The 27774-nt window shown below is 44.5% G+C and overlaps 1 protein-coding gene across 1 annotated transcript in view; it reads right to left on the reverse strand.

Moving 5' to 3' along the window:
- NRXN2 (neurexin 2) overlaps positions 1-27774 on the reverse strand; it is a 619785-nt gene that overhangs the window by 146406 nt on the left and 445605 nt on the right. Inside the window, exon 14 of the mRNA XM_070766693.1 lies at positions 4915-5096. Coding sequence (XP_070622794.1) covers positions 4915-5096 — 182 coding nt within the window. The remainder of the gene's footprint in view (positions 1-4914; positions 5097-27774) is intronic.

A 27774-nucleotide genomic window follows, 5' to 3' on the forward strand; every position in this document is an offset into this window, starting at 1 on the left:
AAAGCCCTTCATGGCACCGGACCAGAATATCTCCGGGACCGCCTTCTGCCGCACGAATCCCAGCGACCGGTTCGGTCCCACAGAGTTGGCCTTCTCCGGGTCACGTCGACTAAACAATGTCGTCTGGCGGGACCCAGGGGAAGAGCCTTCTCTGTGGTGGCTCCGCCCCTCTGGAACCAACTCCCCCCTGAGATTAGGATTGCCCCCACCCTCCTTGCCTTTCGCAAACTCCTTAAAACCCACCTCTGCCGTCAGGCATGGGGGAACTGAAACATCTCCCCCTTGCCCATGTTGTTTTGGTGTTAGATTGATTGTGTGCTTGTTTTTTTAATATTCTGGGGTTGTTTTTTATGAATTTTTTAGCTTAACATTGTAATTGGATTGGTGGGTATTGGATTTGTTATTATGTATTGTTTTTACTTTGTTGTGAGCCGCCCCGAGTTTGCGGAGAGGGGCGGCATATAAATCCAATAAATCTAATCTAATCTAATCTAAATCTGAGTTTCTCCAGTCCTGCAATTTATTTTATTGAGATAATTTATAGGGTTAATGAATAAAGATAATAAAGGTAAAGATAATGATAATGATAAATATAATAATAATAACAATAGCAATAATAGTGATATTATTATTATTATTATTATAAATAATAATAAATTAAATTGAATTGAGGAGAAGCAGCTAGAGAAATTTGCGAAATACAAAGATCTAAAAATCGAGCTGCAATGACTCTGGCATAAGCCAGTGAAAGTGGTCCCAGTGGTCCTTGGCACGCTGGGCGCAGTGCCAAAGGATCTCAGCGGACATTTGAAAACCATTGGAATTGACAGAATCTCCATCTGTCAATTGCAAAAGGCCGCTTTATTGGGATTGGCACATCGCCGCTACATCACGCCGTCCTAGGTGATGAAATACGAAATCCAGCATAGTGATCTCATTTCCTGTGTTATATTGATAATAATAATAATAATAATAATAATAATAATAATAATAATAAGAAGAAGAAGAAGAAGAAAGAAAGAAAGAAAGAAAGAAAGAAAGAAAGAAAGAAAGAAAGAAAGAAAGAAAGAAAGAAAGAAAGAAAGAGTGGATCGTTGAAGTCACCATACCAGGTGACAGTCAAATTGATGAGAAACAACAAGGAAAATTTAGTCAATATTAAATTCTTAAAATCAAACTACAACGACTTTGACATAAACCAGTACAGGTGGTCCCAGTAATAATCGGCACACTGGGTGCTGTGCCAAAAGACCTCAGCCAGCATTTGAAAACAACAACAACAACTACAACAATAATAATTTATTAGATTTGTATGCTGCCCTTTTCCGAGGACTGGGAGCGGCTCACAACATAATACAATATCACAAATCCAATATGTTAAAAAAGCACATTAAAAACCCATTATTAAAACCATACAAACTCAGACAAACCATACACAATTCTACCATAGCCTTAGCACAGCCTAGGGGCAACTCATTTCCCCCATGCCTGGCGACATAGGTGGATTTTGAGTAGCTTACGAAAGGCAAGGAGGGTGGGAGGCGGTTCTAATCTCCGGGGGGGGAGTTGATTCCAGAGGGCCGGGGCCGCCACAGAGAAGGCTCTTCCCCTGGAGCCAGCCAGACGACATTGTTTAGTCGATGGGACCCGGAGAAGGCTGACTCTGTGGGACCTTATCGGTCGCTGGGATTCGTGCGGCAGAAGACGGTCCCCAAAGGTGACAAAATCACAATTTGTCAGTTGCAAAAGGCCGCCGTGCTTGGATCTGCGCGCATCGTACGAAAATACATCACACAATAAAATAATGATGATAATAATAATAATGAGGAGGAGGAGGAAGAAGAGGAAGAGGAGGAAGAAGAAGAAGGAAGAGGAGGAGGAGAAGGAGGAAGAGGAGGAGGAAATTAAAATAATGATAAAATAATGCCCCTACCCCCATTCTTGGCTCAGTCTCCCTTTTGGGACACCCCGATCGTCAAATTCAGCCCCCCCTCCCTGTTTTCTTTAACTGCGGGGGCCTAATCAGATCTTCCACCCATCAAAGGCCTTGACCGGAGCCGTAGGAACAGCCGGCTGCTGTCAAATCTTTTTGCCCTCCTATTAACCAAGTTCTGTTTGCAATCTGATTCCATGTCAGAAACTGCGCCTCCTATTTCGGCCTTTCTCTCTTCTCCGCTTGCGTCTCGCTAATTCTCCTGGGTCCGAAAAGAAGCCGAGATTTATTTTTATTTTTTTTTAAAGGAAGAGGAAGTAAAAGGAACCCAAGCAACGTATGGGCAGGGAGTCCTCGACTTACGACCAAGCTTTCCGCTGCTAAGCGAAACGTTCGCCAAGTGAGCTTTGCCCCGTTCCATCATCTTTCCTGCCGCCGTTGTTACGCGAATCATTGCAACCAGGTGGGGGTTGCTGCTACTGCCTCTACCGGTGTGCTATGCGCGTAGCTTCAGGTCTCTGGCATGTGCGTCCCAGCGAGATTTTGTCTCTGCGCATGAACCGGAAACAAAATCTTGTAAGGGGATGCGCACGAGAGAGATTTCCACCATTTTTTTGCTTCTGCGCATGCGCAGAAGCAAATAATCACCGAAATCTCATGCACGCGGCCCCTCTGGAGATTTTGCTTCCTGTGCATGTTTTACTACCAGTATTACCAGTTTTACTCCCGGTATGGCGTCCTCATCTGTACCGGTACTGATTTGCAACGGCTAACCGAGTCACATGGTGTGTTTGTTTGTTTGCTGATTGTATCTATCTATCTATCTATCTATCTATCTATCTATCTATCCATCCATCCATCCATTTCTATCTATTTTCTATCATCTATTTATATCTATCTATCTATCTATCTATCTATCTATCTATCCATCCATCCATCTATTTCTATCTATCTATCTATCTATCTCTATCTATCCATCCATCTATCTATATTCTATCATCTATTTATATCTATCTATCTATCTATCTATCTATCTATCTATCTATCTATCCATCCATCCATTTCTATCTATCTCTATCTATCCATCCACCCATCTATCTATCTTCTATCATCTATTTATATCTATCTATCTATCTATCTATCTATCTATCTATCTATCTATCTATCTATCTATCTATCTATCTATCTATCTATCTATCTATCTATCAGATTTGTATGCCGCCCTTCTCCGAAAACTTGGGGCAGCTCACAGGATACAGTTTAAAAAACAAAGTGTATAAAACAAATCTAATACATTAAAAAAAACCTACAGCTTAACCCCCAATCTATTAATCAATCAACCAATTATAATTCAATATGTACCGCTCATTCCAAAATGGACTCAGAGCGGCGGACGGTAGTCATAAATGCAACAATAATAAAAAAGCAATAAAAATACAACAGTAAAATCAACAATAAAATAAAAACAATAATATCATTTAAAAAAACATGCAGGTAGGTAGGTAGGTAGGAAGGAAGGACAGAAGGAAGGAAGGAAGGAAGGAAGAAAAGAAGGAAGGAAAGAAGGAAGGAAGGAAGATAGGAAGGAAGGAAGGAAGGAAGGAAAGAAGGAAGGAAGGAAAGGAAGGAAGGAAGATAGGAAGGAAGGAAGGAAGGAAAGAAGGAAGGAAAGAAGGAAGGAAGGAAGGAAGGAAGGAAGATAGGAAGGAAGGAAGGAAGGAAAGAAGGAAGGAAAGGAAGGAAGATAGGAAGGAAAGAAGGAAGGAAGGAAGAAAAGAAGGAAGGAAAGAAGGAAGGAAGATAGGAAGGAAAGAAGGAAGGAAGGGAGGGAGGGAGGGAGGGCAATACCACTACCCCTTAGACTTATATACTGCTTCACATTCTGACCACTGCACCACCATGGCTCACTTTTGCTTAACGGTTGTGTGATTTGCAAGGAAGGAATGAGAAATTGATGAAGCAGCATGGCAGCCAAAAACAGACATCCATTCCAGACACATCCCCCTCAAGGCTGTTTTCCAAATTTACCCACAGCCGCCAGAGGTGGAGTGATCTCTACAACTCACAAAATTGCTCCACTGGCAAATGTGATTGATAACACACCCTGGGGGGAGAGGGGAAGCGGGGTCATGATTGGGGTATAAATTACGTGAGGTCAGAGTTGACTTCACCAAGAACTTGACAACATGGTGCTCCTAATCAATAACTCGATTTCTTTTGACGCTTGGCTCGAGGCTCATGATTTAATTAGGGCATCTGTCGGAACCCTTGACAGGAGGGTTGTTTTGGGGGATAAAGTAGAGGAGCAAAGTATATAAGTAAAGTTCCTTGAGTTTTGGAGAAGAGGCAGGATAAATGAATCAGTCGAGTAAAATATACTCCGAGCTGCATTTCTCCTACTTACGTGTAGGAGGAACATTTTAAAAACATTGTTATTGTTCATTTTCCCACCCTCTTAAAGTATGTGGTACCTTGGTACTCGACTTGCTTTGAAACTCATCAAATTTGGGACGCAACGCACAAACGTTTTGTCCCGATACTCATTGTTCGGCGTTCGACACACAAGCTGGAACTTGTCGATACCAGCTGCCTAGTGATTCCCTACGTTGTTCCTTAAAGGGGATAAAAAATTTGTTCGGTACTCATCTCGCCTCTCGGGAACCACTTAGCGAGAAGTACCAAGGCACCACTTTATCCCGTTCAATAAGGAAAAGATACTGGGGAATAAATAGGATGGGGGAAAAGAGGAATTTTACATCACCGCAAGCCGCCTTTCCATTCTGTTTCATTGCCCTCAATCCCAATTTTTTTCTTAATTTAACGTAATTTATTTGGCTTCTATGCTGTAGTGCTCAGGGCGGGTTACAAAAACAACATTTCACGCAAAAGCCGAGAAAGAGAGAGATGGCGGTAATCTCCTCCCAAAACCCCACTTTACCAATCGATCGTCCCCCTCTCCGTTAAAGACCCCGCTTTCTTACTATGTGCAGCTGTAAGTAGTCGCCGAGTCCAGAGGCACTGTCCACCCGCACCAGAATTGCGTTCTTCTGGTGCGTACTGAATCCCACGGCCAGCCGGTCAGCCCGCGTGCTCGGACGGTCATTGGGGGGCCATATGTACGTAATCAGCGCCCCTCCTTTGCCAAAAATGTACGTTGTGCCAGCTGGAAAGAGGAAAAATAAAAGAATAAAACAGAGTCAGCAAGGAAGACCCAAGGAATCCCTCATATTTTTAAGAGAAGATTGAACTGCCCCTTGACTGGTGTGCTATAGGGTTCCTGCTTGGGCAGGGGGTTGAACTTGATGGCCTTCATGGTCCCTTTCAACTCTAACAATAAATAAATAAATATTTTCTTTTTCAAAAGTTCATGCAGGTCAACAATTCTTTTGTTTCACAGATTGAAAACAAAGGGTGAATCCACACACTGATATTTCCAATCGATCTTTTTATAGAGAAAGCATCATTTATACAAGCCAAAGTCAAGCATGCAAGTTTATCTTGGCAGCTTCTCAGTGAGAGTAATTAAAAGATAGCAGTTCTGCGGCTAGGCTGCTGCCGAAGATCAAAGCTAATTGCGCATTCCTTTATGAGTTAAGGAGACTTCAGTGTCACTGACTTACAATTACATCTTTACAGCATCTCTGCAGAGAGGGTACTTTGTTCCCAAGGATTTAGCAGGGAAATAACAGAGTAATCTGGCTGAAACCTCAAACATCAACAGACTCCATTACAAAACGTTGAAACTCCACCCCAAATTTTCCATCCGCCACCTTTAAATGCCTATGGGGAGTGGTCAAAAATTCCCTAGAGTTGACAAACTACAGACTACTTCCTCTTCCCATACAGATATTCTTGTCTTTTTCTTAGAAACAGAGAAACATAGAAGATTGACGGCAGAAAAAGACCTCATGGTCCATCTAGTCAGCCCTTATACTATTTCCTATATTTTATCTTAGGGTGGGTCTATGTTTATCCCAGGCATGTTTAAATTCAGTTCCTGTGGATTTACCAACCACGTCTGCTGGAAGTTTGTTCCAAGCATCTACTACTCTTTCAGTAAAATAATATGTTGCTTCTCATCTTTCCCCCAGATTGTGTCCCCTTGTTCTTGTGTTCACTTTCCTATTAAAACACTTCCCTCCTGAACCTTATTTAACCCTTTAACATATTTCAGTGTTTTGATTGCATCCACCTTTCCCTTCCGTCCTTCAGACTTATACAGATTGAGTTCATGAAGTCTCTCTTGATAAGTTTTATGCTTAATTTCTTTTTTCCAGGATTTTTATTTTTATTTCCCCCCCATTCCAATCGCATATGCAATATAATATACCATCAATCTTAAAATACAATAATAAAATTTTTTAATTGGGTATTCATAATCCATCCAGCGCTACATCCTGTAGTTTTAACATCTGGATAAAAGATAATTATTCAAATTTCTTATATGCATTTAAAAAGCTATTAACTAATACAATTTCTCATAGCTGCTTCTTTTCTTATCACATCTGATCATTTAGGCCATCATGCTTCACTATATCCTTAATCTCAATTTCATGTATATTTCTTACTATTACTTTTATTGTAATCGCCCTTTAAAAAAAGAAAAGAAAGAAGCCAGAATTCCCAATCATAACATCGAAGTCTTAAATTTTATACCAATTCAAAAGGGGAGAAAAATCCAAATAATTTATCCTAAATGTCCCGATTAGCCCAATTAATAACAATTCCTTTTTAGTAAGTAAATTAAAAATAAAAAAATAAAAAAGAAGAAGAGAAGAAGGGTTTACTGGGTTTACGGTGATATATTAGAATAGGGCATGAGGACTCCACTGGGTTGTGATGACTTAATTTGATTTCAGAGTAAAAGAGATACATAGAAGAAGAGGGGGAAAGGGCTTATCCTTCTTTTTCAGTTTTTTTATTTCCTTTCCTTTTCTTAATTTCTTAATCTTCTCAAGCGGGCATCTAGCAAAGGTTCCCGATCTTCCTCCTCCTCCTCTAAGTCAGACTCTACTGTCATTGGCATATCTGCCACCTCTGGTGGTCCTTCAGGTTCATCCAGGTCTGTCTGTCTGTCTGTCTGTCTGTCTGTCTGTCTATCCATCTTTCTATCTATCTATCCATCCATCCATCCTTCTATCTATCTATCTATCTATCTATCTATCTATCTATCTATCTCTATATCTCTACATCTACATCTATCTATCTATCTATCTATCTATCTATCTATCTATCTATCTATCTCTATATCTCTACATCTATATCTATCTATCTATCTATCTATCTTTCTTTCTATCTATCTATCTATCTCTATATCTCTACATCTATATCTATCTATCTATCTATCTATCTATCTATCTCTATATCTCTACATCTATATCTATCTATCTATCTATCTATCTATCTATTTATCTATCTATCTTTCTTTCTATCTATCTATCTATCAATCTATCTATCTATCTCTATATCTCTACATCTATATCTATCTATCTATCTATCTATCTCTGTATCTATCTCTATATCTCTACATCTATATCTATCTATCTATCTATCTATCTATCTATCTATCTTTCTTTCTATCTATCCATCTATCCATCTATCCATCTATCCATCTATCCATCTATCTATCTATCCATCTATCTATTTATAGGGTGATAATTTGTACATATTAAACATTAGATAAGTAATGATAAAAAGAAGACAATAGGGCCGGCACAGTAGGCACAATGGTGCACTTATGCACGCCCCTTACAGACCTCTTAGAAAGGGGGAGAGGTCAATTGTAGATAGTCTAAGGTTAAAGGTTTTGGGGTTAGGAGTAGAAACCACAGAATCAGGTAGGGCATTCCAGGCGTTGATTACTCTGTTGCTGAAGTCGTATTTTTTGCAGTCAAGTTTGGAGCGGTTGACATTTAGTTTAAATCGATTTCGTGTTCGTGTGTTGTTGCGATTGAAGGTGAAGTAGTCGTTAACAGGTAGGACATTTTGGTATATGATTTTATGAATTATAATTAAGTTGGAACGGAGACGACGGAGTTGTAAGTTGTCTAAACCAAAAATTTCAAGTCTGGCGGAGTAAGGTATTTTGTTGTGAGAAGAGGAATGTGAAATATGTCTGGACTCTCTCAATTGTGTTGATGTCCGATATGCATTGTGGGTTCCATACAGGCGAGCTGTATTCTAGGATTGGTCTGACAAATGTTTTGTAAGCTCTTGTTAGCAGTTCAAAATTACCAGAGAAGAAGCTGCGAAGGATTAGGTTAACAACTCTTAAAGCCTTTTTTGGCAATGTTGTTGCAGTGGGCTCTAGGACTTAGGTCTTTGGATATGAGTACTCCAAGGTCTTTGACAGATTGAGGGTTATCAATAAGTTCAATTCCTCCAAGTTTATATTTAGTATTCTGATTCTTTTTACCAATGTGTAAGACAGAGCATTTAGTGGTGGAGATTTGAAGTTGCCAGGTTTGAAGTTGACCATTCTGCTACATGGTCAAGGTCTTTTTGAAGGGTAGCAGCATTGTCGGTGGTATTAAATAAATATTAAATGTTTCTCCATCACTCTCACTCTCGGCATCAGTTGGCAACACCACTGGCCCAGGGTACCAAGATGGGCCTGGCTCATCCTCCTCAGAATCTATCATGACCATAGATGGACGAGGACCATTCACAACAGTAATGTCCCCCTCTAAACCATCCTGGTCTGTTCCTGGCTTAGAGCAGGAATTTAAATTGAGACCGCAACAGTCCCCTTAAGACCAACATTTGCAGGTGGGACTTTTAATGTCAACTATTTACTTGCGGACAAAGCCTCCGAAATGGTGCACCAGGTAGTAAAATTTAGTTTAGCCATCTACTGGCTGCTGGGAGAAGAGGCCAAAAGTGTAGGAAGGGATGAATAAACACTATTTCTTTTTATGAGTCTGAATTATTGTATTTTCTGTTAAGCCATTTTTATGGAACTGGTACGTTTTTTTAAAAAAAAATCTTGTCCCTATCCTCTTGAAGGAAGGCAATGAATCTTTGACCGTGGTCTGAGACGGAAGACAGTTTATTGATTGTTATATATACTTAATTGAGGTGTACAGGTTGATGGTAGCTCAGCTGCACAGGAGGTAAAATGGCCGGAAATCAGAACATGTGCAGAGTGCTTTGGCCTTCAAACCTTCCTTTCCTCCCTCCGCCAGGGTTTTAGTTTTTTCCTGGTGCTTTCTGAGCTTGGTGGTTTGTGTTTTTTTTCCCAAATGTTTCATTACACAACTGGGAAACTTTATCAGAGCTAGAAGTGGGGTTTGCAAAATGATGGGGATGGAGAAGGAGGAGGAAGGAAGAGGAGGAAGAGGAAGAAGATGAGGAGGAGGAGGAGGAAGATTTAAGGAGGAAAAGGAGGAGCAAGAGAAGGAAAAGGAGGAGGAAGAAGGAGCAAGAGAAGGATTTAAGGAGGAAAAGGAGGAGGAAGAGAAGGAAAAGGAGGAGGAAGACGGAGCAAGAGAAGGATATAAGGAGGAAAAGGAGGAGGAAGAGAAGGAAAAGGAGGAGGAAGGAGGAGCAAAAGGAGGATATAAAGAGGAAAAGGAGGAGGAAGAGAAGGAAAAGGAGGAGGAAGGAGGAGCAAGAGCAATATAAGGAGCAATAAAAGGAGGAAAAGGAGGAGGAGGACAAGGAGGAGGAAGAGAAGGAAAAGGAGGAGGAAGGAGGAGGAAGAGAAGGAAAAGGAGGAGGAAGGAGGAGCAAGAGAAGGAAAAGGAGGAGGAAGAAGGAGCAAGAGAAGGATTTAAGGAGGAAAAGGAGGAGAAAGAGAAGGAAAAGGAGGAGGAAGGAGGAGCAAAAGGAGGACATAAGGAGGAAAAGGAGGAGGAAGAAGGAGCAAGAGAAGGATATAAGGAGGAAAAGGAGGAGGAGCAAGAGAAGGAAAAGGAGGAGGAAGGAGGAGCAAGAGAAGGATTTAAGGAGGAAAAGGAGGAGGAGGAAGAGAAGGAAAAGGAGGAAGAAGGAGCAAGAGAAGGATTTAAGGAGGAAAAGGAGGAAGAGAAGGAAAAGGAGGAGGAAGAAGGAGCAAGAGCAATATAAGGAGCAATATGAGGAAAAGGAGGAGGAGGAGAAGGACAAGGAGGAGGAAGGAGGAGGAGGAAGGAGGAGCAAAAGGAGGAGGAAGGAAGAGCAAGAGAAGGATATAAGGAGGAAAAGGAGGAGGAGCAAGAGAAGGAAAAGGAGGAGGAAGGAGGAGCAAGAGAAGGATTTAAGGAGGAAAAGGAGGAGGAGGAAGAGAAGGAAAAGGAGGAAGAAGGAGCAAGAGAAGGATTTAAGGAGGAAAAGGAGGAAGAGAAGGAAAAGGAGGAGGAAGAAGGAGCAAGAGCAATATAAGGAGCAATATGAGGAAAAGGAGGAGGAGGAGAAGGACAAGGAGGAGGAAGGAGGAGGAGGAAGGAGGAGCAAAAGGAGGAGGAAGGAAGAGCAAGAGAAGGATATAAGGAGGAAAAGGAGGAGGAGCAAGAGAAGGAAAAGGAGGAGGAAGGAGGAGCAAGAGAAGGATTTAAGGAGGAAAAGGAGGAGGAGGAAGAGAAGGAAAAGGAGGAAGAAGGAGCAAGAGAAGGATTTAAGGAGGAAAAGGAGGAAGAGAAGGAAAAGGAGGAGGAAGAAGGAGCAAGAGCAATATAAGGAGCAATATAAGGAGGAAAAGGAGGAGGAGGAGGAGAAGGACAAGGAGGAGGAAGGAGGAGGAGGAAGAGAAGGAAAAGGAGGAGGAAGGAAGAGCAAGAGAAGGATATAAGGAGGAAAAGGAGGAGGAAGGAAGGGGAAGAGAAGAGAAGGACATAAGGAGGAAAAGGAAAAGGAGGAAGAGGAGGGCATAAGAGGAGGAGGATGAGAGAAGGAACTGGAGGAGGACATAAGAGGAGGAGGAAGAAGACAACAACTGTAAGGTCCTTATTACTCTCTGAGCTTGGTTGTTTCCTCGGAGACGTTTCCTTACCCAACTAGGTAACATCATCAGTGCTAATGTGGCTTGCTCTCAATTTATACCCCACAATATTATTATTACCTGGAATGTAAACTGAGAGCAAACCGCACTTCTGACCAGCACTGAAGATGTTACCCAGCTTGGGTAATGAAATGCATTTCAACCCTGGCCTACAGATACTGTATCCTGCTTTATTGGTCATTTTTCCTTTATCCTGTTCTTCCCCCTGGCATCCATCCCTGGCAATGAGCTCTCTTTCTCTTGGCTTGTTAGGGGCGGCTCTGCAGAGCTCTGCTAATTGCCGCAAACCAACTTGGTGGAATGATCGGCAGCTTGCAAGGAAAGGCTTCCCGTAAAATAAATAGAAAGGATGACGGGGGTATCCATGACGCCACCAGGCACGCGGAGGAATCGATGCACGATGGGGGCTCGGGGATGCTTTTATCACACAGAGAGTTTAATACCACAGAAGAAAACTTCCAATTTGTAAATATTGGAGGGGGGGGGGGAGGTTTATTTAATTAGATTTATTTATTTAATTAGATTTGTATGCCGCCCACTCCCATTATTATTATTATTAATTATTATTATTATGACCTTTAAAGCCCTTCATGGCACTGGACCAGAATATCTCCGAGACCGCCTTCTGCCGCACGAATCCCAGCGACCGATTAGGTCCCACAGAGTGGGCCTCCTCCGGGTCCCGTCAACTAAACAATGCCGGTTGGCGGGCCCCAGAGGGAGAGCCTTCTCTGTGGCGGCACCGGCTCTCTGGAACCAACTCCCCCCGGAGATCAGGACTGCCCCTACTCTTCCTGCCTTCCGTAAACTCCTCAAAACCCACCTTTGCCGTCAGGCATGGGGAAACTAAACATCTTCCCCTGGGCACGTTGAATTTATATATGGTATGCTTGTGTGTGTGTGTATGTTAGTATAGGGGGTTTTCTTAAATTTATAATATTTTAATTAATTGGATTAATGTATTGGATTGTCTTTTCACTTGTTGTGAGCCGCCCCGAGTTTTCGGAGAGGGGCGGCATACAAATCCAAATAATAAATAAATAAATAAATAAATTATTAATAATAATATTATTAATAGATTTGTTGAAAAGTATTTTAGCTATTTGTTGTGAATAAATGGATTTTATCGTATTAAGGAAATTAGATCCAAATTTCATGGAATCAAAAGCCTTTTTTCAGTCTATAAATATGAGAGCTATTGGTTTGTCTGTATTTTTATTGTAATATTCCAGTGAATTAAGTATGGTGCGTGTGTTGTTGCTGATATTTCTTGCTGGTAGGAAACCGTTTTGATCAGGATGAATAATATTATTTTTAAAAAATTTTAAGCCGTTCTGCAGTTATTGTAGAAAATATAGAATCGTTAGAACCAATTATGTTAAATATTTATAATGAAGCGTTAACACAAGGTAAACTCCCCAAAACATGGTCCGAAGCTTATATAACCATTATACCAAAAGAAAATAAAGACAGAAATTATTTGGAAAACTACAGACCTATTTCTTTACTAAACACTGACTATTACTACTATTATTATTATTATTGATCATAAATTAAACAATACATAGTTTCCAACAGAAAATCTAGCTGATTGTCAAACATATTTGGTTTTTAAACTGTTTTCAAATATTGGATTTGTATTCATTGTATTGTTGACCTTGTTGTGAGCTGCTCCGAGTCCTCGGAGAGGGGCGGCATACAAATCTAATTATTAATAATAATAATAATAATAATAATAATAATAATAATAATAATTTTTCTTTATTATTATCATCATCATCATCATCATCATCATCATCATCATCATCATCTTCTTTAGTCCGTTTACAGGCCCATCATAGGAGGAGTTCCTCTGCTTCATTGCAAATTTTAGATTTCCACAAGGGTGAGAGGAGGAGTAGGGGAGGGATTCAGCCGCTTCACACTGGTTCGGGCGAATTGGATGCTTATTTTACATCTGGTTTGCCCAACTGGTAGTTGCAAAGACTGGCTGGCCCTGCCTATCCCACCCCGCCCCTCCCAACGGACCAGTTTTAGATGCCAGGTAAGTGCAGGGCCTGTGCGGAGGCTCTCGAAGGACGAAAAACAGGCCTCCTACCGGGAGTACCAGAAATCCAGAACTGGTCCTGTTTCTAGCCTCCGCGGGGACTCTGGTGCCCTGAGAGGCTGTTTTCGTCCTCCTGGAGACTCAGGCAAGGCCTCTGGAGCCTAGCGAGGGTGAAAACAGCCCCCCTGGTGTAGTATAGGAGAGACAATAGGACAGGGGACAGTAGGCACCCTGGTGCACTTATGTACGCCCCTTACTGACCTCTTAGGAACTTGGTGAAGTCAACCGTGGATAGTCTAAGGGTAAAGTGTTGGGGGTTTGGGGATGATACTACAGAGTCCAGTAATGAATTCCACGCTTCGACAACTCGATTACTAAGTAGTGCAGGAGGTCAAATAGGCCATGCCCCCATGGCCATGCCCACCCTCCAGCAACCGGACTGAGAACCATTTGTTCAAATGTTTCAATCCCACCCCTGCAGGAGATCTAGGGCACCGTATCCCCTCCTCCTAGGTCCTACTGAGATTGGGCGGCAAAGAAGTCAAATAAACTAAAAATTAAACTATTTATTAATAAAACGGCCTCCATAACAATGGGGCCACTCGTACACGCATAGCACAAGGGCCCCGGTTTGTAACCTTCCCACCGGATCGTCCGTCTCGGCTTATTTAACTGACTCATTCAGGTGAGCTCGTTCCCAGCCTGAGTCATTTCCCAGTTTTAATTTCCCAAGGAGGCAACTGGGAGAGGGGAGGGGTGCGCTTGGGAGACCCAGGAGCATTAAGCCTTCCGGCCCACTGGATCATTAAAAATCCCAGAGCAACTGTAAATAAAGCGGATGGCAGAGCTCTTTCACAGCAGCTCCTTAATGCATTTTTTGTCTCTTTTTAAAATTAAACCAAACCAAAACCCAACATGAATCGGTGCCTGAACGGTGCGGGAAAACCTGGGGAAGCAGAGCAGGGGGTTGCTCACGTGCCGAGCGATTTACGGGCCACACCTGGGCCCGGCCACCTGACCATCCCTGTCCCACATTCTACGGCGTAAGCCAGAACACGAGGATTCACCCCCCCACCCAGGCCTGGTGAGCTGCTCCAGGCCTCGGGGAAACTAATGCATATTTCATATCTCCGCGGCGCTGCAGCAAAATGGTGTGCAAATTGAAATGTGGACGCATGCGCCTTTCGTTCGGGGAGAGACGGAAGGAGAGAGAGAGAGAGCAACGTCTCAGGCTCAGGTTGGTGGACTTCAATTCCCAGAATTCCCCAGCCTGTTATGCTATGCTGTACTGTGCTATGCTGGCTAGGGAATTCTGGGAGTTGAAGTCCAGACATCTTAAAGTGCCCAGTGTTCAGAAATCAAGGCTGGGGAGGGGTAGGATTTCCTGCTTGAACAGAGGGTTGGACTTGATGACCTGCAGGGTCCCTTTCAACTCTTAATAACATAAATAAAAATAAATAAATAAACATGCATAGAGGGAAAAGTGGGATTCCAGCAGACATCCAGGAAATATGAGTAACTATTCGATCATACGAAAACCAATACAGTGATACCTCGACTTAAAAACCCCTCGTCATACAAACTTTTCGAGATACAAACCCGGGGTTTAAGATTTTTTTTGCCTCTTCTTCCAAAATATTTTTAACCTGACAAACCCAAGCCGCCGCCACTGAGATGCCCCACCTCTGGACTTCTGTTGCCAGCAAAGCGCCCGTTTTTGCGCTGCTGGGATTTCCCTGAGGCTCCCCTCCATGGGAAACCCCACCTCCGGACTGCTGTGTTTTTGCAATGCTGCAGGGAAATCCCAGTAGGGAAATCCCAGCAGCGCAAAAGCGGGCGCTTAGCTGGCAACGGAAGTCCAGAGGTGGGGTTTCCCAGCGAGGGGAGCCTCAGCGAAATCGCAGCATCAGAAAAACATGGAAGTCCGGAGGTGGGGTTTCGAGGACTTCTGTGTTTTTGCGATGCTGCAATTTCACTGATGCTCCCTTCGCTAGGAAACCCCACCTCTGGACTTCCGTTGCCAGCGAAGCACCCATTTTTGAGCTGCTGGGATTTCCCTACTGGGATTCCCCTGCAGCATCACAAAAACACAGCAGTCCGGAGGTGGGGTTTCCCATGGAAGAAAGCCTCAGGGGAATCCCAGCAGTGCAAAAATGAGCGGTTCGGCTGGCAAAAGGGGTGAGTTTTGGACTTGCACGCATTAATCACTTTTCCATTGATTCCTATGGGAAACATTGTTTCGTCTTACAAACTTTTCACCTTACAAACCTCGTCCCGGAACCAATTAAGTTCGTAAGACGAGGTATCACTGTACATTAAAATTGATAAAATGGTGTTTACATTTAGAAATAGCACAGTCAAGTTAAACAGTCTGGTCGTGCACATTCAAATCAGTCAAGAACTCTCAATATAATAATAATATTACAATCCTGTTTTTGTATCAGACAGACATTACAGCTTACAGATACATTAAACTACCATCAAACACAGAGCGCTTACTACATCAGTCACAGTGCATCAGCAGAAAGAACAGAGAGAGAGAGAGATAATCATGCTTTCTGGCTCCCTCTTGTGGCAATTTGCAGCACTACCTCTGAAAGCTATAGTACTTCAATACATATAAACGTTCATTGTCAGCTTGTTTGTACATTGCAAACCCAACTGTTTTGTACATAGGACTAACAGCCAAGTTGAGACACACTATTGTAAAGCTTCCCTAGGTAGGTAGATAGTCCTCGACTCACAACCAGAATTCAGCCCAACATTTCCCCTACTAAGCAACATAGTTAAAGGAGTTTCGCCCCTGTTACGACCTTTCCTGCCAGAGTTGTTAAATGAATCATTTCAGTTGACACTAATCTGGCTCCCTCGTTGATTATTTGGGTGTGGCTTGGGGGGCGTGGCTTGGGGGGGTCATGTGACTTGGTATGTGTAATCAATTTTTTCTTTTTAGCATTTTTAAACTTACCAGTTTTGAAACGATAGTTTAAATGTTGAAATGTTTTTTTTAATTGTTTATAAACGTTTTTTTTAAATGTTTTGAAATCTTTGAAAATGTTCTTTGAAACGTTTTCAAAAAGTTCCAACAATCAGCTATGCCCGCGGTCATCGGAACCTTTAAAAAAAGCTTTTTAAAGCATTATTTTTTTTTACCAGTAGTAAAAAATTGCCTTTAGAAAGTAAAAATAAAAATCGTGACTTTTGGAACTTTAAAAAAAAAGTTTTTAAAAGCGTATTTTACTACCAGTTCGAGCAAACCGGCCTGAACCGGTAGCATTTTAGCCCTATACCTGCTTGTGTCGCACCTATTTGGCTGCAGTCAACAAGAAAACCACACACTTCCCTTCCTCCAAAGTATTGTGCAGATTATGGGGGGGAAAAACCCCAACCTTAAAATCTCATGTATCGGCCTGATTCGTGGCAAGACAGTTCAGGGCTGAGTCCAGTGCCCTGCCTCACAAAATTGATTAATTCCAAAACCAGGTTAAGTGTCAGCTATGAACCCGACCTTGTTCTCTAATAGATTTGGCCTTCCTTCCTTGCCAAGGATTTCAACCATCTATTCAACCGTCCGCTGTCATTTTCGATCCTTTTGTTACAGCAGGTTTTTAAAGGTAATTGAGCTTTGTTTCCATTGATAATTGGGCCATTTTGCAGAATTAGTTTGCTAGACTGGGATGGAGGGGAAAGCCATCGATTGCTAAGCGAAAGGGGTGTTGTTTTAATATATGTATTTTGTAGAGTTTTATTTATTTACTCATTTAAAACACCCAGCACAGTTCCTGGTTGTTGGATCAAATCTTCCTCTGGGTGTGTCACTGAATTTCGGGGAGGGATTCCTGCATGTATGTATTCCGTAAACTATGCCTCTTGTGAAGTCGTCTTCTTCTTCTTCTTCTTCTTCTTCTTCTTCTTCTTCTTCTTCCTTCTTCTTCCTCTCCTCCTCCTCCCTTCTTCCTTTCTTCTTCTTCCTCTTCTTCCTCTCCTCCTCCTCCCTTCTTCCTTTCTTCTTCCTCTCCTCCTCCTCCCTTCTTCCTTTCTTCTTCTTCTTCTAGTTCCTCTTCTTCTTCTTCTTCTTCTTCTTCCTTCTTCTTCCTCTCCTCCTCCTCCCTTCTTCCTTTCTTCTTCTTCCTCTTCTTCTTTCCTCCTCCTCCCTTCTTCCTTTCTTCTTCTTCTTCTTCTTCCTCTCCTCCTCCTCCCTTCTTCCTTTCTTCTTCTTCCTCTTCTTCCTCTCCTCCTCCTCCCTTCTTCCTTTCTTCTTCCTCTCCTCCTTCTCCCTTCTTCATTTCTTCTTCTTCCTCTCCTCCTCCTCCCTTCTTCATTTCTTCTTCTTCTTCTTCCTCTTCTTCTTCTCCTCCTCCCTTCTCCCTTTCTTCTTCTTCCTCTTCTTCCTCTCCTCCTTCTCCCTTCTCCCTTTCTTCTTCTTCTTCTTCCTCTTCTACTCCCTTCTTCCTTTCTTCTTCTTCTTCCTCTTCTCCTCCTCCCTTCTTCATTTCTTCTTCTTCTTCTTCTTCCTCTCCTCCTCCTCCCTTCTTCCTTTCTTCCTCTTCCTCCTCTCCTTCTCCCTTCTTCCTTTCTTCTTCTTCCTCTTCTCCCTTCTTCATATCTTCTTCTTTTTCTTCTTCTTTTTCCTCTTCTTCTTCTTCTTCTTTAGCAGCAGCAATGCTGGTGTGGGTAACTATGCCAACTTTATGACCTGTGGACTTCAACTCCCAGAATTCCTGAGCCAACCCCATGGGCTAAAATTCGGACGCTTGGTCATTGACTCATATTTATGATAGTTGCAGACTCAAAGAGTCACACAATTTCCCTTTTGCGACCACATGATAAGTGAAGTCCACGGAGAAATCGGATTTCACGTAACAGCTACTGTGATTCACTTAACAACGAGGGCAAGGAAAGCCTTAAAACGGGGCAAAACCCGCTTAACAAACATCTTGCTGAGCAACAGAATTGCAAATCACAATTGAGCTCAACTACCGGTGTAATCTCTGTGTTGGCAGAGAGACGGTCTTTTCTTGCGCTGCCAGAACCAAAATCCTGGTCTGTATGATATGACAGCAGCCTTCCAATATTTGAGGGGCTGCCCCAGAGAGGAGGAAGGGGGTCAAGGTACTTTCCAAGGCTCCAGAAGGCCAGACAAGGAACAATGGATGGAAACTGACCAAGGAGAGATTTGACCTGGAAATAAGGAGGAATTTCCTGACAATGAGAGCAATGAACCCATGGAACAAGAAGTTGCCTTTGGAAGTTGTGGGAGCTTCATCCCTGGAGGCTTTCAAGAAGAGACTGTCAGAAAAGGGTGTAGGGTCTCCTGCTTCAGCTGTGGGGTTGGACTAGATGACCTCCAAGGTCCCTTCCAACTCTGTTAATCTGAATTTATCAAAAGCCCGGAGACTAAAATGTATGAAGGACGGTTGCAGGAACTGAGCATGGCTGGTCTAGGGAAGAGAAGGACCACAGGAGACATGATAGCATCTTAATAATAATAGCAACAGAGTTGGAAGGGACCTTGGAGGTCTTCTAGTCCAACCCTCTGCTTGGGCAGGAAACCTTACACTGCGTCAGACAAATGGTTATCCAACATCTCCTTAAAAATTTCCAATATTGGAGCTTTTACAACTTCTGGAGGCAAGCTGTTCCACTGGTTAATTGTCTTAATTGTCAGGAAATTTTCTTTCAGTTCTAAGTTGCTTCTCTCCTTGTTTAGTTACCACCCATTCATTCATTCATTCATTCATTCATTCATTCATTTATTGGACTTGTATGCCGCCCCTCTCCGTAGACTCTGGGCGGCTAACAACAGTGGTTAAAAACAACATGCGACAATCCAATACTAAAACAGCTAAAAACCCTTGTTTTAAAACCAATCATATATACAAACATACCATACATAAATTGTAGAAGCCTAGGGGGAAAAGAATATCTCAGTTCCCCCATGCCTGACGACAGAGGTGGGTTTTAAGAAGCTTACGAAAGGCAAGGAGGGTGGGGGCTATTCTAATCTCTGGGGGGAGTTGGTTCCAGAGGGCCGTGGCCGCCACAGAGAAGGCTCTTCCCCTGGGTCCTGCCAAACGCCATTGCTTTTTGTTCTACCCTCAGTTGCTTTGGAGAATAGGTTGACTCCCTCTTCTTTGGGGCAGCCCCTGAGATATTGGAGGACTGCTATATCAATAATAATAACAGAGTTGGAAGGGACCTTGGAGGTCATCTAGTCCAACCCCCTGCTTGGACAGGAAGCCCTACACTACTTCAGACAGATAGTTATCCAAAATCTCCTTTAAAAGCTTCCAGTGTTGGAGCAGTTACAACTTCTAGAAGCAAGCTGTTCCACTGATTCATTGTTCCAATTGTCAGGAAATTTCTCTTCTAATATTTGAGGGGCTGCCCCAGAGAGGAGGAAGGGGGGGGTCAAGCTATTTTCCAAGGCACCCAAAGGCCAGACACTGAATAATCAAATTATCACAGATAATCCCCACTCGGTTAAAGACCTTGGTATACTAATAACAAAAGATTTAAGTGCCAAAGCCCACTGCAACAACATAGCCAAGAAGGCTTCAAGAGTTGTAAACCTAATCCTACGTAGCTTCTGCTCTGGCAATCTCACACTACTTACCAGAGCTTACCAAACTTTTGCCAGACCCATCCTCGAATACAGCTCATCTGTTTGGAACCCATATCGCATCTCAGACATCAACACCCTTGAAAATGTCCAAAGATACTTCACCAGAAGAGCCCTTCACTCCTCCACTCGAAACAGAAGACCCTACGAGACTAGACTTTCAATCCTGGGCCTAGAAAGTTTAGAACTAAGACGCCTTAAACAAGATCTAAGTATTGCGCACAAGATCATATGCTGCAATGTCCTGCCTGTCGGCGACTACTTCAGCTTCAACCACAACAACACAAGAGCACACAACAGATTTAAACTTAATATTAACCGCTCCAAACTTGACTGTAAAAAATATGACTTCAGTAACCGAGTTGTCGAAGCGTGGAACTCATTACCGGACTCCATAGTGTCATCCCCAAACCCCCAACACTTTACCCTTAGATTATTGACCTCTCCAGATTCCTAAGAGGTCAGTAAGGGGCGAGTACAAGTGCACTAGAGTGCCTTCCGTCCCCTGTCCTATTGCTCTCCTATATCTCCTATACCTTTCTTCTGTTCCTATATCTCTTCTTCTATTCTTTCATTGATATGTTCTATTACTTGTTCTGTCTGGGTTCCCCCAGACGTCAACACCAACTAAAAAGAGTAGCCAGACACGCTGGTAAAAAGCAAAGTTATTTTATATCTTTGAAAACAAACACAGATAACAAAAACTGTTCTTACACACTGGAATGCTATGAAGCTTCACAGAAGAGTCACGACGGCCAGACAATACAACAGGCTTCTTGCTGGCACACACACCACTGTAGATAATAAAACCCACGCCTCCCCCAAGTTTTCAGCCTTCGTGGCCACAAGCCAGAATCAGAGACGCCAAGGATCGAAGCAAGGTCACAGGACTCCCAAAAGATAACTCTCCACAATACAGGAAGGGCAGGCCTGCCTTTTCAACCTTTCTGAGGAGAACCACACCCAAACCCAGCTGTTGCCTATTAGGGATGGAAATACCTGGCTAATTGTCCCCTTCGTTGTGCTGCCCTTCTCTGCCTCATATCTATGATGGCTTGTGCGTTCTCATCTAATGACTCCAGGCTACTCGCTGGGGAGAGCTCCCCCCCGGGGGTCTCAGGCTGTTCTCCCTCCTCCTCGTCCTGACATTCCTCTTCCCCGCCTGCCTGGTCCTCCTCCTCCTCCTGTTCCTCGTCCTCCCCCTCTGAGCATGGAGCCGGCAGAGTTCCAGCCGTTCCCTGAGGAGCCTCAGACTGAATCACAACAATTACTATATCTTCTTTTCTATCCTTTCTTAGATGTATTTTACTATGAGTATCTCCTCTATAACCTTCATCATGTATTTTACTATGTGTACATAGATATATACCCACTAAAACCCTCATTGTGTATTGGATAAAATAAATAAATAAGGAACAATGGATGGAAACTGAACAAGGAGAGATTCAATCTGCAAATGAGGAGGAATTTCCTGCAGAATCAACCAATGGAACCCAAGTTGTCTTCAAACGTTGTGGGAGCTCCATCAGTGGAAACTTTCAAGGTCTCCTGCTTAAGCGGGGGGTTGGACTAGATCAGTGATTTTCAACCTTTTTTTGAGCCGCGGCACATTTTTTACATTTACGAAATCCTGGGGCACATTGAGCGGGGGGAGGGTGGGGGCTAAAAAAAGTTTGGACAAAAAATTTATCTCTCTCTCTTCCTCCCTTTCGCTCTATTTCTCTCTCCCTCTTTCTCTCCCTTCCTTCTTTCTCTCTCCATCCCTTTCTTTCTCTTCCTTCCTTCCTCTCTTTTTTGCTCTCTTTCTCTCTCCCTCCCTACCTCCCTCTATGTCTTTCTCTCTCTCTCCTTCCTTCCCTCCCTCTCTTTCTCTCTCTCTCTTGCTTTCTTTCTCTTGTTCTCTTTCTCTCTCTCTCTTGTTCTTTCTCTCTCTCGCTCTTTCTTTCTCTTGCTTTCTTTCTCTCTTGCTTTCTTTCTCTCTCTGAGTTTCGCGGCACACCTGACCATGTCTCACGGCACACTAGTGTGCTGCGGCACACTGGTTGAAAAACACTGGACTAGATGACCTACAGGTTCCCTTCCAACTCTGTTAAATCTGTATCACATTGCTTTCTGCAGGCCATCTCCTCGCCTTGGCTCAAATCTCTAGGTTTTATCCTGGATTTCCCCTTGGGTTGATTGCTGCCAATTCTTTCACCCACTCCTCGGGCAGAGAGAGACCGAGTAATTTCACAGTTATTATGTCAAGGTATGAGAAGATCAATTCGGAGCACGTAGGAGACAGTTTCTAATGTCCGGAATTTTTCAAACAATTCGGCACATCTGCCACCCGACACCCCGGATTTAACAACTGTCGATAAGATAGATTAAAAAGAAGAAGAAAAAAGAAAAAGTCAGAAGAGTGAATGTTGCAGGTTCCTGGAGATAAACAGAAGAAAAAGAACTGGGTTTGGGAAGGGAAAAAAAATCCCAGGAAATACAAAGATGTACAAATACGGTGGCACCTCTACCTAAGAAGGCCTCTACTTAAGAACTTTTCTAGATAAGAACCGGGTGTTCAAGATTGTTTTGCCTCTTCTCAAGAACCATTTTCCACTTACGAACCTGAGCCTCCGAAAGTGTAACCGGAAAAGGCTGGGAGAAGCCTCCGTGGGGCCTCTCTAGGAATCTCCTGGGAGGAAACAGGGTTGGAAAGGGCAGGGAGAAGCCTCCGTGGGGCCTCTCTAGGAATCTCCTGGGAGGAAACAGGGTTGGAAAGGGCAGGGAGAAGCCTCCGTGGGGCCTCTCTAGGAATCTCCTGGGAGGAAACATGGCCGGAAAAGGTGGGGAGATGCCTCCGTGCGGCCTCTCTAGGAATCTTCTGGGAGGAAACAGGGTTGGAAAGGGCAGGGAGATGCCTCCGTGGGGCCTCTCTAGGAATCTCCTGGGAGGAAACAGGGCAGGAAAAAGCGGGGAGATGCCTCCGTGCGGCCTCTCTAGGAATCTCCTGGGAGGAAACAGGGCAGGAAAAAGCGGGGAGATGCCTCCGTGGGGCCTCTCTAGGAATCTCCTGGGAGGAAAAGGGGCCGGAAAAGGTGGGGAGAAGCCTCCGTGGGGCCTCTCTATGAATCTCCTGGGAGGAAACAGGGCCAGAAAAGGTGAGGAGAAGCCTCCATGGGGCCTCTGTAGGAATCTCCTGGGAGGAAAAAGGGCCAGAAAAGGCGGGGAGATGCCTCCGTGGGGCCTCTCTAGGAATCTCCTGGAAGGAAACAGGGCCGAAAAAGATGGGGAGAAGCCTCTGTGAAACTCTCTAGGAATCTCCTGGGAGGAAAAAGGGCAGGAAAAGGCGGGGAGAAGCCTCCGTGGGGCCTCTGTAGGAATCTCCTGGGGGGAAACAAGGCCGGAAGCCAAAAATTGCCAAAATCTCACACGGGTGCCGAAAGAGCATGTAAGCACGCTATTGTGCATGTACGAGTGCCCACACCCATAATTCAATGCCTTGGGAGGGCGAAAACTGCTTCCCCCGCCCCTCGGAGGCCCTCTGGAGGCTGAAAACAGCCTGTTCCCCAACTTCTGGTTGTGTTTTGCCTTCCTCAGACTCCAAAGGCTTTCCAGGAGCCGAAGGAGGGTAAAAATGCCCTCCCCCATCCCCTTAGAGGCTCTTTGTAAGCCAAAAACGCCCTCCCAGAGCCTCTGTGTGAGCCAAAAATCAGCTGGCCGGCACACACATGCACGTTGGAGCTGAGCAAGGGCAACGGCTCACCTGCCAGCAGATATAGCTCCGCGTGCCACCTGTGGGACCCGTGCCATAGGTTCGCCATCACTGAATTAGGATAAGGAGCACTCAGGGGAAAGGAAAGAGGGAGAAAGAGGAAGTAGAGAAGTGAAGTGAGAGAACAGGGAGGGGAGGGAAGCAGGAGGGGGAGAGAAGGAGTAAGGAGGTAGGAAGGGGAGATGGAGACAGAAGGTGGGGAGTGTAACAGAAGGAAGGCAAACCGACTGATGAACAGGAATTAAAAATAGGTGCCAAATAGGACTCAATCTCACCACCGGCTCAAGGTTGACTCAGCCTTCCATCCTTCCGAGGTGGGTCAAATGAGGACCCAGATTGTTGGGGGCAAGTGGCTGACTCTGTAAACTGCTTAGAGAGGGCTGTCAAAGCACTAGGAAGCGGTATCTCAGTCTAAATGCTATTGCCCTTGATTGCTTGCTTGCCTGCTTCCTTTCCTTCCTTCCTTCCTTCCCTCCCTTCCTTCCTCCCTCCTTCCCTCCTTCCCTCCCTCCTCTTCTTCCCTTCCCTTCCTTCCTCGCTTCCTCCTTTCCTCCCTTCATTCCTTCCTTCTCTTCTTTCCTTTCCTTCCTTTCCTTCCTCCCTTTCCTTCCTCCCTTCCTCCTTCCCTCCCTCCCTTCCTTCCTTCCTTCCTTCTCTTCTTCCCTTCCCTTCCTTCCTCCTTCCCTCCCGTCATTCCGAGTCTTCGGAGAGGGGCGGCATACAAATACAAATAATAAATAAATAAATAAATAAATTCCTTCCTTCCTCTTCTTTCCTTTCCTTCCCTTCCTTCCTTCCTCCCTCTCTCCCTCCTTCTTTCCTTCCTTCTGGTTGACTGAGCCTTCCATCCTTCCGAGGTGGGTCAAATGAGGACCCAGATTGTTGGGGGCAAAAGGCTGATTCTGTAAACCGCTTAGAGAGGGCTGTCAAAGCACTAGGAAGCGGTATATAAGTCTAAATGCTATTGCCCTTGATTGCTTGCTTGCCTGCTTCCTTTCCTTCCTTCCTTCCCTCCCTTCCTTCTTCCCTCCCTCCTCTTCTTCCCTTCCCTTCCTTCCTCGCTTCCTCCTTTCCTCCCTTCATTCCTCCCTTCTCTTCTTTCCTTTCCTTCCTTTCCTTCCTCCCTTCCTCCTTCCCTCCCTTCATTCCTTCCTTCTCTTCTTCCCTTCCTTCCTCCTTCCCTCCCTTCATTCCTTCCTTCCTCTTCTTCCCTTCCCTTCCCTTCCCTTCCTTCCTTCCTTCCTTCCTCCCTCTCTCCCTCCTTCCTTCCTTCCTTCTGGTTGACTGAGCCTTCCATCCTTCCGAGGTGGGTCAAATGAGGGCCCAGACTGTTGGGGGCAAAAGGCTGATTCTGTAAACCGCTTAGAGAGGGCTGTCAAAGCACTAGGAAGCGGTATCTAAGTCTAAGCTTTTCTTGCTGCCCGGCACACCCAGGCTGCCAACCTCAGCACCACCGAATGGATCAAAGCAGGAAGGGAGAAGACGGTTTGGGGAGGGGGGAGGAAGGAACGTGAAAATGTAGGTCATCAACGAGATGGCACAATGCTTCCCCCCTGCCCAGTTGAAGAGGGAAGGCGGAGGAACAGGCAGCCCTGAATAATTCATCTCCCCATTAGGGCCCTGGAGGAAAGAAGGGGGAGAGGCAAAACCCCCCCCCTCAAATCCAAAGACCAAGCCAAGAAACCAGAGGCAGCAGAATTGCTGGTGGGGAAGGAAGGAGGGAGGGAGGTTGGACATCAAAGGAGGCTGTTGTTTCCCTTAGCTGGGTGGGAGAAGACGCAGCAGACAAATCCTCTTGGTGTGTGTTTGTGTTTCTGCGCATGGACGGAGGAAGGCAACACCCCCAGTTTCTGCAGTGGGGGGGGGAGGCCTGCAGCTCCAGGAACCCCCCCCCCCCTCTCCTGGGGAAGGCTGTGGGTTGTCTTCCAGCCCCATGGCCCTTAAGCCAGCAAGTCTACATGGAGAAGAACAGAATTAACAATTTAAGTTTAAGAAATTGAAGACGTCTGCTTGTTGGGCCATGGGGAAGAATTAGGGGGAATTCACATTTCAAATTCACTCGGATTCCATTGCGGCTCTGTTTGGTGTTATATACTGCTCAAAATAAATCAAGGGATCATTCAAAGAACCCATCCTAGATCTGAACGAGTGAAATATTCTCCTACTTGGTTCTGTGCAAAGTTGAATGTGCACGACAGCCGGTGAAATGGATTGTCCATCAGTGTTGCTTCCTAAGTGGGCAGTTGGATTTCACAGAAGTTTGATTGAGTTGGAGTTATAATCAGCTGGCTACCACACACATGCGCACTGGAGCTGACGTAGGGCAACGCCATGCGTGGCCTCTGGCATGGCTCCATGATTCCATGTGCCACCTGTGGCACGCGTGCCATAGGTTTGCCATCACAGGTATAGGATCTCCTGCTTGAGCAGGGGGCTGGAATAGAAGACCTCCAAAGTCCCTTCCAGTTCAATCCTGATTCCGAAAGGAGATAATCTGGTCCTATGCTATGTAGGGCTTTATAGGTCATAACCAACACTTTGAATTGTGTCCGGAAACAAATTTCTACCAATACTGGGGGGGGGGGGGGGGGGGGGGGGGGGGGGGGGAGAGGAGAGAGGAGGGGGAGGGATCACACACGCATGCAAAAAAGGTTCACCATCCCTACTCTACTTCTCCACTTCACAATTGCAGTGATTCACTGAACAACTGGCGAGAGCCATCGTAAAATGAGGCAAAACTCAACTTCACAAATGTGTTGCTTAGCCATGGAAATGTTGGCCATTATTATTATTATTATTATTATTATTATTATTATTATTATTATTATTATTATTTAGATTTGTATGCCGCCCCTCTCCGAAGATTCAGAGCGACTCACAACAATAATACACAATACAAATCCAATGATTAATAACAGAACAGTTAAAAACCTTAATTTAAAAACAATCATACAACCCAAACAAACCATACATAAAGCGGGATGGCCGAGGGGAATCAATTTCCCCATACCTAGAGGCAGAGGTGGGTTTTTAGGAGTTTCCAGGGGGAGTTGATTCCAGAGGGCCGGGGCCGCCACAGAGAAGGCTCTTCCCCTGGGTCCCGCCAGACGGCATTGTTTTGCCACTGGGACCCAGAGAAGGCCAACTCTGTGGGACCTAACTGGTCGCTGGGATTCGTGCCGCAGAAGGCAGTCCCGGAGATATTCTGGTCCAATGCCATGAAGGGCTTTATAGGTGATGACCAACACTTTGAATTGTGACCGGAAACTGATCGGCAACCAATTCAGACTGCGGAGTGTTGCTGTGACATGGGCATACCTGGGGAAGCCCATGATTGCTCTCGCAGCTGCAATTGCTGGTCGTACATCGAGGACTCCCTATATCTAGCCATCCCCCTTCCTCTGCCGTCCCCCTTCTCCTTCGGCCTTCACCTTTCTGAAGATCAGCCATCTTCTCTGATGAGTCCTCTCTTCCCATTTAATGTGTTCATTTTTTATTTATTTATTTTTGTTGGTAGTATACAAAGATATAACAATGTTTATATACGTGATAATAGAGAAACATTAGGACAGGGGACGGAAGGCCCTCTGGTGCCCTTAAGCACACCCCTTACTGACCTCTTAGGAATCAGGAGAGGTCAACAGCGGATAATCTAAGGGTAAAGTTTTGGAGGTTAGGTGATGATACTGGTAGTGAGTTCCAGGCATCAACTACTCAGTTACTAAAGTCGTATTTCCCGCAGTTGAGTTTGGAGCGGTTTTACATTGAGTTTACATCTGTTGTTTGCTTGTGTGTTATTAGATTAGATTAGATTTATTGGATTTATATGCCGCCCCTCTCCACAAACTCGGGGCGGCTCACAACAAATTAAAAACAATACATAATAGCAAATCCAATACCCACCAATCCAATTACAATTTTAAGCTAAAAAATTCATAAAAAACAACCCCAGAATATTAAAAAACAAGCACACAATCAATCTAACACCAAAACAACATGGGCAAGGGGGAGATGTTTCAGTTCCCCCATGCCTGACGGCAGAGGTGGGTCTTAAGGAGTTTGCGAAAGGCAAGGAGGGTGGGGGCAATCCTAATCTCTATGGGGAGCTGGTTCCAGAGGGTTGGGGCCGCCACAGAGAAGGCTTTTCTCCTGGGTCCCGCCAGACGACATTGTTTAGTCGACGGGGGCCCGGAGAAGGCCGACTCTGTGGGACCAAACCGGTCGCTGGGATTCGTGCGGCAGAAGGCGGTCCCGAAGATATTCTGGTCCGGTGCCATGAAGGGCTTTATAGGTCATAACCAACACTTTGAATTGTGACCGGAAACTGATCGGCAACCAATGCAGACTGCGGAGTGTTGGAGTGATATGGGCATACTTAGAGAAGCCCATAATTGCTCTCTCAGCTGCATTCTGCACGATCTAAAGTTTCCGAACACTTTTCAGA

This window comes from Erythrolamprus reginae, chromosome 13 (assembly GCF_031021105.1).
Source record: "Erythrolamprus reginae isolate rEryReg1 chromosome 13, rEryReg1.hap1, whole genome shotgun sequence".
NCBI lineage: Eukaryota > Metazoa > Chordata > Lepidosauria > Squamata > Dipsadidae > Erythrolamprus > Erythrolamprus reginae.